This window comes from Ovis aries, chromosome 2, assembly GCF_016772045.2.
Source record: "Ovis aries strain OAR_USU_Benz2616 breed Rambouillet chromosome 2, ARS-UI_Ramb_v3.0, whole genome shotgun sequence".
Classification (NCBI taxonomy): Eukaryota; Metazoa; Chordata; class Mammalia; order Artiodactyla; family Bovidae; genus Ovis; species Ovis aries.
Window position 1 is genome coordinate 107,676,565 of NC_056055.1, and position 17,644 is coordinate 107,694,208.

Sequence of the window (17,644 nt, forward strand, 5' to 3'; positions counted from 1 at the left end):
TACACAAGCCCCTCCTCTTCTCGTGGTGGCCGAGAGCCCCCTAAAGAGAAACTGACAGCTGGGTGAAGCGTCGGGGAGGGTGGTCCAGTTCTGAGATGGGTACACAGTGCATAATTCTGTATCATACACTTGAAAGTTGCTAAGAGACTGATTTTTTTAAAATAATGTGGTTTTACTTATTTGTTTTATTTGGCTGCATCTGATCTTAACTGCAGCACGCAGGCTCAGTGGCCCTGCCGCATGTGAGATCTTAGCTCCCCGACCAGGGATTGGAACTTCATTGAAGAGTTCCCTTCATTGCTAGGTGGGGTCTTGACCCCTGGGCCACCGGGGAAGTCTCAAGAGAGTAAATCTTAAATGTTCTCGTCACACACACACACACACACACACACACACACACACACAAGACTGTAACTGTGCTCAGCAATGGATTTGTTAACTATACTTGTGCCGATTCGTTCTCAATTCATGCATATATCAAATTATTACGTTGTACACCTTGAACTTATAAAGTGTCCTGCATAAACTTGCTGTTCAGTTGCTCAGTCAGGTCTCTTTGTGACCCCACAGACTGTAGCCCACCATGCCCTCCTCCAGGGGAATCTTCTCGACCCAGGGATCCAACCTGCGGCTCTTACAAGTCTCCTGCGTTGGCAGGCGGGTTCTTTACCACCATAAGTGAAGTCGCTCAGTCGTGTCCAACCCTTTGTGACCCCATGAACTGTAGCCCACCAGGATCCTCCATCCATGGGATTTTCCAGGCAAGAGTACTGGAGTGGGTTGCCATTTCCTTCTCAAGCGGCAATTTAAATCAAAGCAATGTGTTAAACAAGACAAACCTTTGCATTAGAGAACCCCAAGCCGAGTAGTGGGGCACGCCCTACCCACAGGACTACGGCCCTTACCTTCCGATGGCCCCAGAGCTGGTTCCCCTTCATGCCGTGACAGTCGTACAGAGTGACGGGGCTGCTGTGGGACACGGCGTCGAAGCAGAACTTCCGAGTGTGCAGGGGCTCGCCTGGCCGGATATCCTCTCTCCAGCCGAAGGTGAAGAGCTGGTGGAGTGACAACAGCAGAAAAGCAATGGTAAGTGTAGCTCGGAGAGATTCGCAAGCGGGGAGAAGCATGCCTTTCAGCAGGGAAGACCTCCTGGCTCCTGTTTTACAGGAAAATAGCTTGGTGTGGGGGTGACAGAGGTGTTGAGAAAGCCAGATCCTTGCGCTCGGTGGCTGCACAGGGAGCACCGTTGGCCCAGGCTGGCCAACAAAACAAGTTTCCAGTTAGAGAGAGAGACACAGAGGGACAGAAGGAGGGGAGAAGCTATTTAATGATGCTCTTTATCAGTCTTTTCTGTCAAAATTTTTTTGTTTGTACCAGGTCTTGGTTATAGCATGTTAACTCTTAGTTGCTACATGCAGGATCTACTTCCCTGACCAGGGTCCCCTGCACTGGGATCATGGAGTCCTAACCACTGGACCACCAGGGACATCCTTTTACATTCCTCATTTAGGCGAAAAATTAGTGCATTAAATGTTCCACATTCATGCGTGCTAAGCCACTTTAGTGGTATCCAGCTCTTTGCAATCCATGGATGGTAGCCCACAGCTTCTCTGTCTATGGGATTCTCCAGGTAAGAACACTGGAGTGGGTTGCCACTTCATCCTCCAGGGGATATTCCCGGCACAGGGAGTGAACCTGAGCCTCTTATGTCTCCTGCATTGGCAGGCAGGTTATCACTAGGGCCACCTGAAAAGCCCCAAATGCTACACATTTAGCCTAACTGAGCAGATTAATTGAAAAAAGACTAGGAGTAGGATTGAGCTGGGCGGATGCTAGCAAGTTGACAATTTTGATTTAAATGAAAGCTAAGTTTGAGGTAGTAAATGATAAGCAAATTGATTTCCTGGGGTTGATAAGAGTAATCCTGCTGGGCAGTGTCAGAAGTTTGGGACTGTGACTCCCAGTAAGAGATATAGTTTACACACACACAGACCGCTCCCCTCACCCTCAACCCCCAGCTGAACAGAAGTTTCATGGAACATTTATCCTCTTTGCATTTAATAGACTTTGAGATCCCATCCAACCTGTTCCTGTCCTGGTCTGTTCTATTCCATCCATCCTATTAATTTAAAAATTTGACTTATGGATTCCCTAATTTGATTTTTGTTGCTGTTATTCAGTCCTTAAATTGAGTCTGACTCTGTGACCCCATGGACTTCAGCACACCAGGCTTCTCTGTCCTCCACTGTCTCCTGGAGTTTCCCCAAACTCATATCCTTTGAGTTGGTGATGCCATCCAACAGTCTCATCCTGTGTTGCCCCCTTCTCCTCCTACCCTCAGTCTTTCCCAGAATCAGGGTCTTTTCCAATGAGTTGGCTCTTCATATCAGGTGTCCAAAGTATTAGAGCTTCAGCTTTAGCATCAGTCCTTCCAATGAATATTCAGGGTTGATTTCCTTTAGGATGGACTGGTTTGATCTCCTTGCTGTCCAAGGGACTCTCAAGAGTCTTCTCCAACACCATAATTTGAAAGCATCAATTCTTCAGTGTTTGGCCTTTTTTATGGTCCAACTCTCACATCTGTACATGACTACCAGAAAAACCATAGCTTTGACCATACAGACTAAATTGACTAAAATTTGATTTTACAACGTGGTAGATTGAAAAAGTACAATTTCTGTTTCTATAAGGAAAGGGTATTTTCTTGAGTTTGAGCTGAACAACCATTCGAGGGGTTCAGGGGGAAATCCTTAAGTAAGTAGGAACATGGACTAGATCAGCCCCTGGGCTTCTTCCAGTTGCAGCATCTCGGTGAGCGCGTGTCATTTTTATGACAGTACTTGTATGGGCCTCACTGTGAGGCCAAGCTGCGCGTCCAAAACGGAGAGCTGTCAGAAGACCCTGTGGACGTGGAAACAAGCACAGTGCTGAATTACATGCAGACAGTACACGTGGCTCTGACCAGGCTCTGAGATTATCCCAGTTTTGGGGTCCTACCTGGGTGAGAAAATGCAGAGAATCTGACAAAACCCCAGGGATGGCACACAAAAACAGTTACATGGTGGGGAAATGGCAGGTTTCCAGCGCAATGATCCAGTGTTACAGGTACATCTACTCTTTTTCAGATTCTTTTCCATTATAGGTTATTAAAAAATATTGAACTTAGGTCCTTGTTGGTTATCTATTTCAATTTATAGTAGTGTTTATATGTAAATCCCAAGCTCCTAATTTATACCTTCCCCCACATTTAACTATAAGTTTTCTTTTTGTCTGTGAGTCTATTACCATCTTGTCATTCAGTCAGTTCAGTCATTCAGTCGTGTCTGACTCTTTGTGACCCCATGAACCGCAGCACGCCAGGCTTCCCTGTCCATCGCAACTCCCGGAGTTTACTCAAACTCACATCCATTGAGTTGGTGATGCCATCCAACCACCTCATCCTCTGTCGTCCCCTTCTCCTCCTGCCTTCAATCTTCCCAGCATCAGGGTCTTTTCAAATGAATCCATTCTTTGCATCAGGTGGCCAAAGGATTGGAATTTCAGCTTCAGCATCAGTCTTTCCAATGAACACCCAGGACTGACCTCCTGTAGGATGGACTGGTTGGATCTCCTTGCAGTCCAAGGGACTCTCAAGAGTCTTCTCCTACATCACACTTCAAAAACATCAATTCTTCTGCACTCAGCTTTCTTTATAGTCCAACTCCCACATCCATACATGACCACTGGAAAAACCATAGCCATGACTAGACGGACCTTTGTTGGCAAAGTAATGTCTCTGCTTTTTTATATACTGTCTAGGTTGGGCATAACTTTCCTTCCAAGGAGTAAGTGTCTTTTAATTTCATGGCTGCAGTCACCATCTGCAGTGATTTTGGAGCCCCCAAAATAAAAGTCTGTCACTGTTTCCATTGTTTCCCCACCTATTTGCCATGAAGTGATGGGACCAGATGCCATGATCTTCGTTTTCTGAATGTTGAGTTTTAAGCCAGCCTTTTCACTTTCTTCTTTCTCTTGCATTAAGAGGTTCTTCAGTTCTTTGCTTTCTGCCATAAGGCTGGTGTTATCTGCATATCTGAGGTTATTGGTATTTCTCCCAGCAATCTTGATTCCAGCTTGTGCTTCTTCCAGCCCAGCGTTTCTCATGATGTACTCTGCATATAAGTTAAATAAGCAGGGTGACAATATACAGCCTTGATGTACTCCTTTTCCTATTTGGAACCAGTGTGTTGTTCCATGTCCAATTCTAACTGTTGCTTCCTGACCTGCATAAAGATTTTACAAGAGGCAGGTTAGGTGATCTAGTATTCCCATCTCTTTAAGAATTTCCCAGAGTTTTTTGTGGCCCACACAAAGGCTTTGGCATAATTAATAAAGCAGAAGTAGATATTTTTCTGGAACTCTCTTGCTTTTTCAATAATCCAGAGAATGTTGGCAATTTGATCTCTGGTTCCTCTGCCTTTCATAAACCCAGCTTGAACATCTGGAAGTTCACGTTCACGTACTGTTGAAGCCTGGCTTGGAGAATTTTGAGCATTACTTTACTAGCGTGTGAGATGAGTACAGTTGTGCAGTAGTTTGAGCATTCTTTGGCATTGACTTTCTTTGGGATTGGAATAAAAACTTACCTTTTCTGGTCCTGTAGCCACTGCTGAGTTTTCCAAACTTGCTGGCATATTGAGTGCAACACTTTTACAGCATCATCTTTCAGGATTTGAAATAGCTCAACTGGAATTCCATCACCTCCACTAGCTTTGTTTGTATTGATACTTAAACAAAGATCATGGCATCCGGTCCCATCACTTCATGGGAAATAGATGGGGAAACAGTGGAAACAGTGTCAGACTTTATTTTGGGGGGCTCCAAAGTCACTGCAGATGGTGCCTGCAGCCATGAAATTAAAAGACACTTGCTCCTTGGAAGAAAAGTTATGACCAACCTAGATAGCATATTCAAAAGCAGAGACATTACTTTGTCGACTAAGGTCCGTCTAGTCAAGGCTATGGTTTTTCCTGTGGTCATGTATGGATGTGAGAGTTGGACTGTGAAGAAGGCTGAGCGCCGAAGTGTTGATACTTTTGAACTGTGGTGTTGGAGAAGACTCTTGAGAGTCCCTTGGACTGCAAAGAGATCCAACCAGTCCATTCTGAAGGAGATCAACCCTGAGATTTCTTTGGAAGGAATGATGCTAAAGCTGAAGCTCCAGTACTTTGGCCACCTCATGCGAAGAGTTGACTCATTGGAAAAGACTGTGATGCTGGGAGGGATTTGGGGCAGGAGGAGAAGGGGACGACAGAGGATGAGATGGCTGGATGGCATCACGGACTCAATGGACATGAGTCTGAGTGAACTCCGGGAGTTGGTGATGGACTGGGAGGCCTGGCATGTTGCGATTCATGGGGTCACAAAGAGTCAGACACGACTGAGCGACTGAACTGAACTGAAGGCCCACTTGACTTTGCATCAGGATGTCTGGCTCTAGGTTGGTGATCACACCATCGTGATTATCTGGGTCATGAAGATCTCTTTTGTATAGTTCTTCTGTGTATTCTTGTCACCTTTCTTACTATCTTCTGCTTCTGTTGGGTCCATACCACTTCTGTCCTTTATTGTGCCCATCTTTGCATGAAATGTTCCCTTTGTATCTCTAATTTTCTTGAAGAGATCTCTAGACTTTCCCATTCTATTATTTTCCTCTATTTCTTTGCATTGATCGCTGAGGAAGGCTGTCTTATCTCTCCTTGGTATTCTTTGGAACTCTGCAGTCAAATGGGCATATTTTCCTTTTCTCCTTTGCCTTTAGCCTCTCTTTTCTCAACTATTTGTAAGGCCTCCTCAGACAACCATTTTGCCTTTTTGCATTTATTTTCTTGGGGGATGGTCTTGATCCCTGTCTCCTGTGCAAAGTCATGAACCTCCTTCCATACTTCTTCAGGCACTCTATCTATCAGATCTAATGCCTTGAATCTATTTGTCACTTCCACTGTATAATTGTAAGGGATTTGATATATAATTGTAAGATCATACCTGAATGGTCTAGTGGTTTTCCCTACTTTCTTCAACTTAAGTCTGAATTTTGCAGTAAGGAGTTCATGATCTGAGCCACAGTCAGCTCCTGGTCTTGTTTTTGCTGACTGTTTAGAGCTTCTCCATCTTTGACTGCAAAGAATATAATCATTCTGATTTCGGTGTTGACCATCTGGTGATGTCCATGTGTAGAGTCTTGTGTTGTTGGCAGAGGGTGTTTGCTGTGACCAGTGCATTCTCTTGGCAAAACTCTGTAAGCCTTTGCCCTGCTTCATTCTGTACTCCAAGGCCGAATTTGCCTGTTAATCCAGGCGTTTCTTGACTCCCTACTTTTGCATTACTATCTTGTACATAAGTATATTTTTATCAGTTTTTCAAGATTCCACATACAAGTGACATCATGTGATATTTGTCCTTCTCTGTCTGACTTCTTAGTACGATGAGCTCCAGGTCCATCCATGTTGCTGTAAATGGCATCACTTCATCCCTTTTTATGGCTGAATAATATTCCATTGCATATATATACCACATCTTCTTTATCCACTCCTCTGCCTGTCAACATTTAGCTTGCTTCCATGTCTTGTCTACTCTAAAAAGTGCTGCTGTGAACATTGGGGTGAGTGTATTTTTTTGAATTAGAGTTTTGAAATACCCATATGACCATGTTGGCTCTTAACCTGAAATCTCATCATATTTTCACAAAACCCTTAGAGGATGAAGTTCAAACTCTTTAAAACATAAAGAACTTTCCACCTTCTGACCTTTGCCATGTTTTCCAACTGCATCCCTTCCCCTTTAGTTTATCTTCTAGCAATAGTAAAATATTTAGAAGTTGCTAAGAGAGTAAATCTTAGAAGTTCTCATCACAAGAAAAAAATTCAGTAACTATGTTTGGTCCCTTGTACAGCAAGGAGATTAAACCATTCAATCTGAAAGGAAACCTGAATATTCATTGGAAGGACTGATGCTGAAGCTGAAGCTCCAATACTTTGGCCACCTGATGGGAAGAAGTGACTCACTGGAAAAGACCCTGATGCTGGGAAAGATTGAGGGCAGGCAGAGAGGGGGATGACAGAGGATGAGCTGGTTGGATGGCATCACTGACTCAATGAATGTGAGTCTGAGCAAACTCTGGGGGACAGTGATGGACAGGGGAGCCTGATGTGCCGCAGGCCGTGGGGTCGTAAAGCCTTGGCGACAACTGAGCAGCTGAACAACAACATCAACAACAAACTATGTTTGGTGATGAATATTAGCTAAACTTATTGGGGTTATCATTCCACAATAGATGCGAATGTCGAGCCACCGTGTTGTGTAAATGAAACAAATCTTACTGTATGTCAGTTAGACCTCAGTGTAAAAAACTGCAGTTCCTTGCTCTAATCAGGTTGTATACTTTCCCGTCTACGGCTTTGTTCATGAGAGGCCCTCTGGCTGGAAGGCCCACATTCACCAGCCAGCTCACCTAAGAAGCCATCTCTCTGAACCTCTCCTTCCCTCCCACCCCCACCTCATTTCATCAAGCTTGTCCGTTTATGTTTCTGTAACCTTCACTGGTCAGTGAGACCCCAGATGGCAGGGGCCATACCTTCATCTTTGTGTTTCCAGCACCCGGAACAATTCATGACACGTAATTCATGTCCAATAAAATTTCTATCACATAAATGAAAACGAAGCAGGAAGTGCATTATATAACAGAAAGTGCACTGGAATAACTGTCAAGAGGAACTAATTATAATTAGTCTTTTCGGTTTCTCAAATAAATGTGTTTTGTTTGTGTCTAATTATTAATACAGCAATATCACCAATAATTCATTTTTTTTTTGAGCTTTCAATGTCAATGATTCTCAGCTCAGTTACCTATTATTAGAATAACAATGTCCTGGCCTATAAACCTGTCATGGATGAAATTTTATGTTATTTAAATGTCACAGATCTTGGTACCGTAAGCAGTGCAGGTACCGGTGGCTGTGACTGGTTTATCCATTTTCCACTTTGTCACTTTTCCTGATTTTATACCTGTAGAAGCCGGAGCTGAAAGGCATTGTTGTCGTTACCTTGTCTTTCATTACCCAGTTGGCCTGCAGAAGTGGGTGGGCTAACCGCGGCCACACTGCAAGAGTCCAAGCTTGTGTGTGCTTCCATAGACAGTGATTTCTCTTTACTTTCTTGCTGTCTCCTTTTCTCTCATTGTTGTTTAGTCACTAAGTCCTGTCCCATTCATTTTTGATCCCATAGACTGTAACCTGCCAGGCTCCTCTGTCCATGGGATTCTCCAGGCAAGATCACTGAAATGGGTTGCCATTTCCTTCTCCAGCGTATCTTCCTAGACCAGGGATTGAACCCACATCTCCGGCATTGGCAGGTGGATTCTTGACCACTAGACCACCAGGAAAGCCCTCTCCAGGGTCTTTGAAATGCTCTCTCCTGCCGCATAACTTATCCTACTTGTCACACGGAACCAATCAGGCACTGACTGGTCTCATTTCTGAGACCTGCAATCCTGTGCGGTCATGTCAAAGCAGAAACAGGCACACATCATGCAGGTTCCTGAAGGTTTGGAAACCTTTGGGCTGCTCCTCACTAACAAGGAATATTCAGATTTTATTCAGGTTCCCTGCATAGTACCTCCTGAGTTGTTTTCAGCCCCAAAGTCCTCACTCTTGAAGTACACTGATGTTAGTTTCTCCACTTTCTTCTTTGAAGTGATACTTTGAAACAGGTTCGTAATGATATATAAGTTAGACTTCTTGGTTTTAATGTTAATGTGGCGTGCACAATGTTGCCTGAGCCTGTATTGTGTTACACAAAAGCACAAAGTCTGTTCAGTTGCTAAGTCATGTCTGACTCTTGGTGACCGCATGAACTGTAGCCCTCCAGGCTCCTCTGTCCATGGGATGCTCCAGGCAAGAATACTGGAGTGGGTTGCCATTCCCTTCTCCAGGGGATCTTCCTTCATTGAGTAATAAATATATATTGAGTATAAATCGAATAAAACGAAGAGTTAATTACTGGAAAAAAGGCAGTTTGTGATGTTTGAACCTCCACATCAATATACAGTGATACGTGTTTCAAATAATAAGATTGACTTTCACCTCCTGTCAACCTTGTTTGATTGCCTTGTTTTCAGAGACTATGGGGAATGGAAATCTTTTTAAAGAGCTGGGACAATCCTGAGGGATGGGATGGGGAGGGAGGTGGGAGAGGGGTTCAGGATGGGGGACACATGTACACCCATAGCTTATTCATGTCAATGTATGCCCCAAACCACCACAATACTGTAAAGTAATGAGCCTCCAATTAAAATTTTAAAAAAGAAAAAGCTTTGTTAAGTGGTCTTTTGTGCCTCTTAGATAGCTGTCTGCTTATCTAGTGCTGCCCTCTGGTGACTATTTCTTGGATTACATGCCACAGGTTTTTGCAGCTTTGCCTGGCCCTGGTGGTTCAGCAGTAAAGAATCCACCCGCCAATGCAGGAGACGGGGGTTCCATCCCGGGGTAGGGACGACCCCCTGGGGGAGGAAATGGGAGCCCACCCTAGTATTCTTGCCTAGGAAATCCCATGGACAGAGGAGCCTGGTGGGCTACAGTCTATGGGGTTGCAAAAGGGTCAGACATGACTTAGTGACTAAACGACAAGGGTAGGCCTGAGTATGCAATAAAGCTGGCTTTATTTATATTTATTTTCACCCATCAGATAAAGTTTGCAGCCCAGAGGATATTTCACTCCAGCGCAGTCCCTGGGATGGAGATGTTAAACCTGATCCAGTCATTCAGGTATGTCTGCGTCCTTCAGATCAACCAGCTGGACAGGCGTGTCTCCTGGTCGGGCTGAACAGAGGCAGTAGAGAGGAACTGAACTCAACAGAGACAGACTTTCCTTCTGGCATCCTCCTTTTCCTTTTTAAAAATGTCCTTTTCTCCTCTAGACTCCAGCCTCACCGAGCAGCCGTGAAGCCTTCTCTCTTGCTCCCAGTCTGCAGTCAGAATTGCTTCATGGAGGAAACGGGTGGACACTGTCCCCTGCCCTGGTCACAGAGGATAAAGATCCCCTGGAGAAGGGAACGGCTACCCACTGCAGCATTCTTGCCTGAAAACTTCGATGGACAGTGGAGCCTGGAGGGCTACAGTCCGTGGGGTCGCCAAGAGTCAGACACGACTGAGCGACTAACACACACAGAGGATAAAGAAGGCAAGTCAGCTTCTATTGATGGCACCACTGCCAGTGAGCCGCGAGCTGCAGGGCCTTCCTTAAAACCCATCTGATACTGTCCATAGATGCAGGGTGTATTTGCGAGCATTGTGCTCGGTAATGTCCAACCCTTTGGCGACCCCATGGACTGTAGCCCGCCAGGCTCCTCTGTCCGTGGGATTCTCCAGGCAAGGATACTGGAGTGGGTTGCCATTCCCTTCCCCGGAGAACCTTCCGCACCAGGGATGGAACCTGGGTCTCTGGAGTTTCATGCATTGGCAGGTGGGTTCTTCACCACTGAGCCCCCGGGGAAGCTCCCCTCAGCAAAGTCCCTGGTTTAGGGATTGATGGAGTTGATTCTGGGCTCTGCTCTGGACTTGGCTTAGTACAACTGTTTTCCTAAATTGGCTGCTCTGTGCTGGGGCAGGACAGGAGCAGGTGCACGGTGGGGAGAGGGGAAGGCCGACACGTCCAGCCTCATCACACCCAATAACTCTTGGAGATCCCAGGCTGGGCGAGGTGGGGGCTCCTACTAACTTAGCGTTTGTTAGTTACCAGACGTACTCCTTCAGTCTGTGTGATGAGTACATGAGGGTGTGCGGTTTAATTTCTTATAGTTTCCTGTTTGAAAGGTTTTATAATTTAAAACAATAAAAGGGGCAGGCACAATTCTTCCCCTGTCTTTCCTCCTTTACGGGTGACTCGGGGTGAGGGAAGCCCCTTACCAGGACCGTCACGTTTCAGAGGTGGTCGGGAACCACACCTCACTTAATAAACTGAGTTGCTCTGGAATGTTGTTTTCAAGCACAAGCAGTAAATAGTCTTAAAGCATGGCTTCCCTGCTTGCTCAGTGGCTCAGCGGTAGGGAATCTGCCTGCCCAAGCAGGAGATGCAGGTGTAACCCTTGGGTCAGGAAGATCCCCTGGAGGAGGAAATGGCAACCCACTCCAGTATTCTTGCCTGGAGATGCCCATGGACAGAGGAGCCTGGCGGGCTGCAGTCCATGGGGTTGGGTCGGACACAACTGAGTGAGTGAACAACAAGTCTTAAAGCACCCATGTGGCCCACGCTGGGGTGTTCCTGCCTCTGAGTTACCCTTTGGGTGGAAGATCACAGCTTGCTGCTACAAGGACAGCCAGAGGGGGAGATACGATTAGAGAAAGTCACAAAAACTGACAGAATCACCAAGAGTCCTTCCAGGAAACCATGAAATCTGCTCGGGAGAGTTGTATAAACACCCTACAAACTTTTCATGGTTTGAAAGCGATCGTCCTGGGAAAGGAAGCAGAACACTAGGGTCACAATCACCATCTCTCTACCATGCTTTCTATTCTTTTCTTTTTTTTTGACGCCATGTGGCATGTGGGATCTTAGCTCCTTGCCCAGAGATTGCACCTCTACTGGCAGCATGACCACACCGCCGTGAACTGCCAGCATCCTTTCTTTAAAGCCCGTGTTAATACCTGATCTCAGTGGATGACCAGGACTGCCCTGAGAGGAAGCGGAAGCCGAGAAGGGGTTCCCTTGACCGCAGAGCTAGGTGGTGACCTCCCAGGCCCCTCTAGAGACCTATTCCCACACTGTCCCCTGCCTGTACCAGCCCCCCTGCCCCCAGCCCCAGGACGCACCTGCTCATGAGACCAGGTCCTCTCAGAACCATCCTTGACACACACGTCCAGCCTTAGCTCGGTCCCCGTGGCTCCGTGCTTGCTGTCCACACAGAGGTTTGCTGCCACGTTCCGAAGCTGCGGAGAGAAGGAAGGATAAGGATGGAGCTGTTCCTGACAATCCTGGTGGAGATTCAGCAGGGTTTTGTTGTTTTTTTTTTTAAATTTAATCCCACGATGATTGGATGGTGCCTTAAATTCATATGGAGAGAAACTAGAGAATTAAATATCACATGGGCCAGTCTACATGAAAAGAACATGAGAAGATTGGACTGCAAAACCGCAGTGAGACTCTGGGTGAAACTGCAGTCTAGAAACAAGGACAGAGCTTTTCCTTTCAGGTGGTTATTTAGCCATAACTGGTCATCTTCCTGCTTCAAAGCATTGTATCCCATCGTCACATTAGCTAGGTTAGCTAGGAGAGAGCTCCAGTATGAGGCCAGCGTTGCAGGTAGAAGGTGTGAGGAAGAGGTCACTGTGTAGGGGGTTCACTTGACGCCCCCTGGTGGCCAGGAATGGCCCCATCGTCCTGCTTTTAGCATTTCTCCGGGATGATAACCTAAAACGTGCCATCCAGTAGGCCTGAATGGATGTGAGAGTTGGAGCAAAAAAAGGCTGAGCACCAAAAAATTGATGCTTTTGAACTGTGGTGCTGGAGAAGACTCTTGAGAGTCCCTTAGATAGCAAGATCAAACTAGTCCATCCTAGAGGAAATCAACCCTGAATATTCACTGGAAGGACTGATGCTGAAGCTGAAGCGCCAGTTCTTTGGCCTCCTGATGCGAAGAACTGACTCACTGGAAAGACCCTGATGCTGGGAAAGATTGAAGGCAGGAGGAGAAGGGGACGACAGAGGATGAGATGGTTGGATGGCATCGCCAACTCAATGCATATGAGTTTGAGCAAGCTCTGGGAGATAGCAAAGGACAGGGAAGCTTGGAGTGCTGCAGTCCATGGGGTCACAGAGTCGGACACAACTTAGTGAGTGAACAGCCACAACAAGAGAGTGTTAGGAAGATAGGAAAGACAGTGACTGTTGGTGCACTCCTCGACTGGATGAAGATTCTCTACCCCAGGGGTCCCCAACCTCCAGGGCCTAATGCCTGATGATCTGAGGTGGGGCTAATTTAGTAATAATAGAAATAAAGTGTACAATAAATGTACTGTGCTTGAATCATCCCCAAACCACCTCCTCACCAGTCTGTGTAAAACCCGTCTTCCACGAAACTGGTGCCAAAAAGTTTGGGGACCGCTGCTGTACATCATGTAGAGAGACTTTGAAAAGTTATAGCATGAGAAAAAAAAATGACTTAGTCATTCTTTGCAAATATTGCAGTAAAGAACTGAGTGGACTTTCCTGGTAGCTCAGCTGATAGAGAATCCGCCTGCAAGGCGGGAGACCCTGGTTGGATGCCTGGGTTGGGAAGATCTGCTGGAGAAGGGATAGGCTACCCACTCCAGTATTCTTGAGCTTCCCTGGTGGCTCAGACAGTAAAGAATCCATCTGCAATGGATTGGCAGGAGGGAATGATTCCTTATTCAGGAAATTTGGCCACAGTTGGGGTTCACCCTCTGCTGCTGGACCAGTGCTCTCATGCGGACAGGGGGTGTGAAACCATGGAGGACACGGGGTGACAGTTCTGAACCTGGTTTGGCCTACAGACTTCTCCGAGAATCCCAGGAGAGCTATGGACACTCTTGCAAAAACCAAAGAACTGGAAGTGAACACACGCAAACACCTTTGTATTCACTTTTCTGGCTGCCGTAGATTCCACATTTGAACCCAGATGACGGAAAATGCGTGCCACCTCCACACGCATTCCACAGAGGAATTGCCTCCTTTTTCTTCTTCTCTCTCTCTCTCTTTTTTTTTTTTTTTGGCTGCGCCACACTCATGGTTGGCTTTTCCAGTGGCTCAGTGATTAAGAATCACTTAATCTCCTGCAATGCAGGAGACTTGGGTTCCATCCCTGGGTCAGGAAGATCCCCTGGAATGGCAACCCACTCCGGTGTTCTTGCCTGAAGAATCCCTTGGACAGAGGAATCTGGCAGGCTGTAGTCCATAGGTTTGAAAAGTGTTGGAAATGACTGAAGTGGCTTAGCACACGTGCACGCACAGGCAACATGTGGGATCTGAGTTCCCTGGCCGCGGATTGAACCTGAGCCCCTTGCAGTAGAGGCATAGGGTCTTCAGCACTAGACCATCAGGGAAGTCCCATCTACTTCCTCTTAGTCTCCTGGGAGATCGGATGGGCAGGACACGAACTTGGCCATGTCAGCGAGCGCCCCAGTCACTCCCAATTCCTTCACCTTTTCTCTACCTCCTCAATCAAGCACCAGGGAGGAATTTCATTGTGGAATTTGGGGAGCCAAGCTTAACAGAGGCATTTTGGGGGATCAATTCCCAGGTGTGTGCTTGGGTTTATTGGGTGAAAGATAAGCAGCCCGACGGGTGGGAGTCTGAGATTGCATCACTCTCTGGGGTCTAGCATCCATCAACGCCTGTCTGATCTCAACCAGGACCAGGCTTTCAGTTTCTTAAAGGTGCTCTGCCAGGGGTTGCCAGACAGAACTCTGGGAAGAGCTGTCTCTTTATTCTTGGCCACTGAACTCATAGCCTCTCTATCCTTAGAGCTCTGCTGTCTGCTCAGTCGTGTCCGACTCTTTGCGACCCCATGGACTGTAGCCCACCAGGCTCCTCTGCCCATGGGATTCTCTAGGCAGGAATACTGGGGTGAGTTGCCGTGCCCTCCTGCAGGGCATCTTCCCACCCTGCGTCTCCTGCACTGTCAGGTGGACTCTTTACCCACTGAGCCACTTGGAAGCCCAGTGTCAACTGGTGGCAAAGGCTCCTTCAGGGCACTCCTGTTCCCAGTCCTGAGTCCAGGTGGGGGGAACAGCAGCTGCACGTGGTTTATGGCCACGTGGCTGCAGAGGGACCAGCTGCACGGGCTCTGCTCTTGGAAGAGGAGGACGTGAGGCAAAAAAGGACGTGGCCACCCAGCGAGGCTGCCCAAAGCTGTCAGAGTGCCTGGTTCTCTTTCTAAATGCTGTGAATGTGAAAGGGCTCTGGCACGGGGTAGAGGAAACCATTTTCGGAACTCTCAAACATTCTAAACTCTCATCCAAATGGCATCTGTGTAGACACTGGGATAAATGGTTTTGGAAACCAAATTTCAAGTTCCAAGGGCATAATTGTCCACATCTGTGTAAATTTCAGCCCTTCGCTGTGCCAGAGAAGAGCCACCGAGGGTCCAGCACAGGATGAGGTGGGCACCGGCACTTCACCCTGTCCAGCACTCTGCTCACGCCCACCTCTTCAATTCACACCCCATCCTCAGCTCACAAACATGGCTCCGTCACAGTGAGCTGGTGAGTAAAATCGCAACAGAACAGACCCTAATGCTTGCTTACACTTTTGAATAAAGTTTTCTTTCTAAGGGAAAGTAGACAAGACAAGAACACAGATGATTCCAACTTTTCCACCATGGGCTCGTGTATCTGCAGCTAAAGGAAAAGCAGTTCACACAAGCACACACGAACACACACACATACACTTCTAGGACAGGGTCACTGACTCATCTGGGACAGAAAAGGGCATTTTCCTGCTCTGTTCCTCCGACATCCAGGGTGGAGACTCAGCAGGATGAAAATCACCTCAAAGGACGGAGAGACTTGGAGCAGGATTAGAAAGGGAGGCGGTGCTTGACTAGGAACAGGGAAGAAACAGGAGAAAAATGGGGCCAAGACAGGATTACAGAGATCTCCTGGGGGCGAGGATTAGGAGGTCTGGCGGAGAGTGAAGGCTGTCTTAGGTTGGCAGGAGAATGCCGGCTCGAATGGAACCTGGGCTTTCCCTCCCCGACAGGGGAGGTTTTAGGAAAGAGGCTCCGAAGAAGGGGCGCGGGGAATAAACATCGAGGTGGCTGGCAAGTGGGGACAGATAATTCAGTTGGTGGTCAAAGAGAGACCAGCTCAACGAACGCAGGGGTGGGGTTTGCTATCGCCCTTCCATAGACTTGGGGTTTTTAAGTAAGAAGTAGGTTCATGATTCATTCAACAAACATTAAATAAGTACCTTGATGTCCCAGGGACTATGCTAGACATTGCATACTGTGGAAAATAAAAAAGGATTAGTGGATGAAATGGTGAAGATGATGAAAAGGTACAAACTTCCAGTTATAAAATGAAAAAGTTTCGGGAATGTGACCTATAGCCTGGTCACAACAGTTACCCATTCTGTGTTGTATGTACTAAGACGGTGGGTCTTAAATGCTTGCATTGTAAGAAAATTAGTAATTCCATGGTGACAGATGGTAACCAGACTTATTGTTGTGATTGTTTTGTAATAGGTACAAATATCAAATCATTATGTGGACACCCGGAAGTAAATAGATTATGTTGTTGTTCAGTTGCTCAGTCATGTCTGTCTTTGCGACCCCATGGACTGCAGCACACCAGGCTTCCTTATCCTCTTCTGTCTCCCAGAGCTTGCTCAAACTCATGTCCATTGAGTCAGTGATGCTATCCAACCATCTTGTCCTCTGTTGCTCCCCTCTCCTCCTGCCCTTGATCTTTCCCAGCATCTTTTCTCCAATGAGTCAGCTCTTTGCAACAGCTTCAGCTTCAGCATCATTCCTTTTAATGAATATTAAGGATTGATTTCCTTTAGGATTGACTGGTTTGATCTTCTTGCTGTCCAAGGGACTCTCAAGAGTCTTCTCTAGCACTACAGTTCGAAAGCATCAATTCTTTGGCATTCAGCCTTCCTTATGGTCCAATTCTCACATCCATACCTGACTACTGAAAAAACCATAGCCTTGACTACAGATCTTTGTCAGCAAAGCAATGTCTCTGCTTTTCAGTACACTGACTAGGTTATAGGTCAATTATATCTCAGTTTTAAAAGTTCAGAAAAATACAGTTGAATTCAACCCCCTCTGCCCCAGAAAAGTCTGTCCCCTCCTTTGAAAGCACATCCCCAAAGTCCTGATACGCCAGGACCAGTGGTTTCTGAGCCCTCTTCTGGCGGGGTAGCCTCACTGAGCTGGGTGAGTCTAGGGGAAATGACCCCTGAGGTCATCCCAAGGTGGGGTCAACTGCAGAGATGTCCATAGCTTGACTGATGGGATCCAAAAACTGTTGCTTCGTGATTCTCATTCCTCAGTGATTGACAGCATTTCTTTAAATCCCACGGTCCTATCTGTGATCATTTATTCTTTTCCTTCTCGGAAAGCAGTGATCTTTTTTGGTCCCCACAGCATGCAGTAGCACAGAAAGAATTTTGCAGGCACCTCTGCTGCCAACACACCAGACAGGACCAATTCTCTTTCAGGGTCTTGAAACTTTTTTCAATTTTACTGGAAAAGCGGGGAAAGGATTTCTCTTCTGAGAGCTCATGAACCTTTTTTTTTTTTTTAATTCAGTTTTTGTTGAGGTATAACTGACGTATAAAATTAGATATTTACCATATACATTGTGGTGAATTAATGTATGTATACTTTGTGAAATGATTTTTCTCATTAATTAACACAGTCATCACCTCACATAGTTATCTTTTTTTTTTTTTTTTTTTTTTCCTGATGAGAACATCTCAGTTCTCCTTGCTTCTTTTTCTTGTTTAGTTGCTCAGTTGTATCTGACTCTTTGTGACCCTATGGACTGTAGCCCACCAGGCTCCTCTGTCCATGGGATTCTCCAGGCAAGAATACTGGAGTGGGTTGCCATTTTACTTCTCCAGGGGATCTTCCTGATGCAGGGAT

At 46.4% G+C, this 17,644-nt stretch overlaps 1 protein-coding gene and 1 long non-coding RNA gene across 2 annotated transcripts in view; one reads left to right on the forward strand and one right to left on the reverse strand.

Annotated features, from left to right (window-relative positions):
* GALNTL6 (polypeptide N-acetylgalactosaminyltransferase like 6) overlaps nt 1–17,644 on the reverse strand; it is a 138,425-nt gene that overhangs the window by 22,936 nt on the left and 97,845 nt on the right. The window contains exons 4-5 of the mRNA XM_042243558.2: nt 11,844–11,960; nt 906–1,055 (exon numbers count right to left, since the gene is read on the reverse strand). Of these exons, the coding sequence (XP_042099492.2) occupies nt 906–1,055; nt 11,844–11,960 (267 nt within the window). The remainder of the gene's footprint in view (nt 1–905; nt 1,056–11,843; nt 11,961–17,644) is intronic.
* On the forward strand, nt 976–10,807 carry LOC121818676 (uncharacterized). The gene is made up of 3 exons (XR_006058702.2): nt 976–1,086; nt 9,721–9,800; nt 9,953–10,807. It is a non-coding gene; the product is annotated as an uncharacterized LOC121818676 (long non-coding RNA).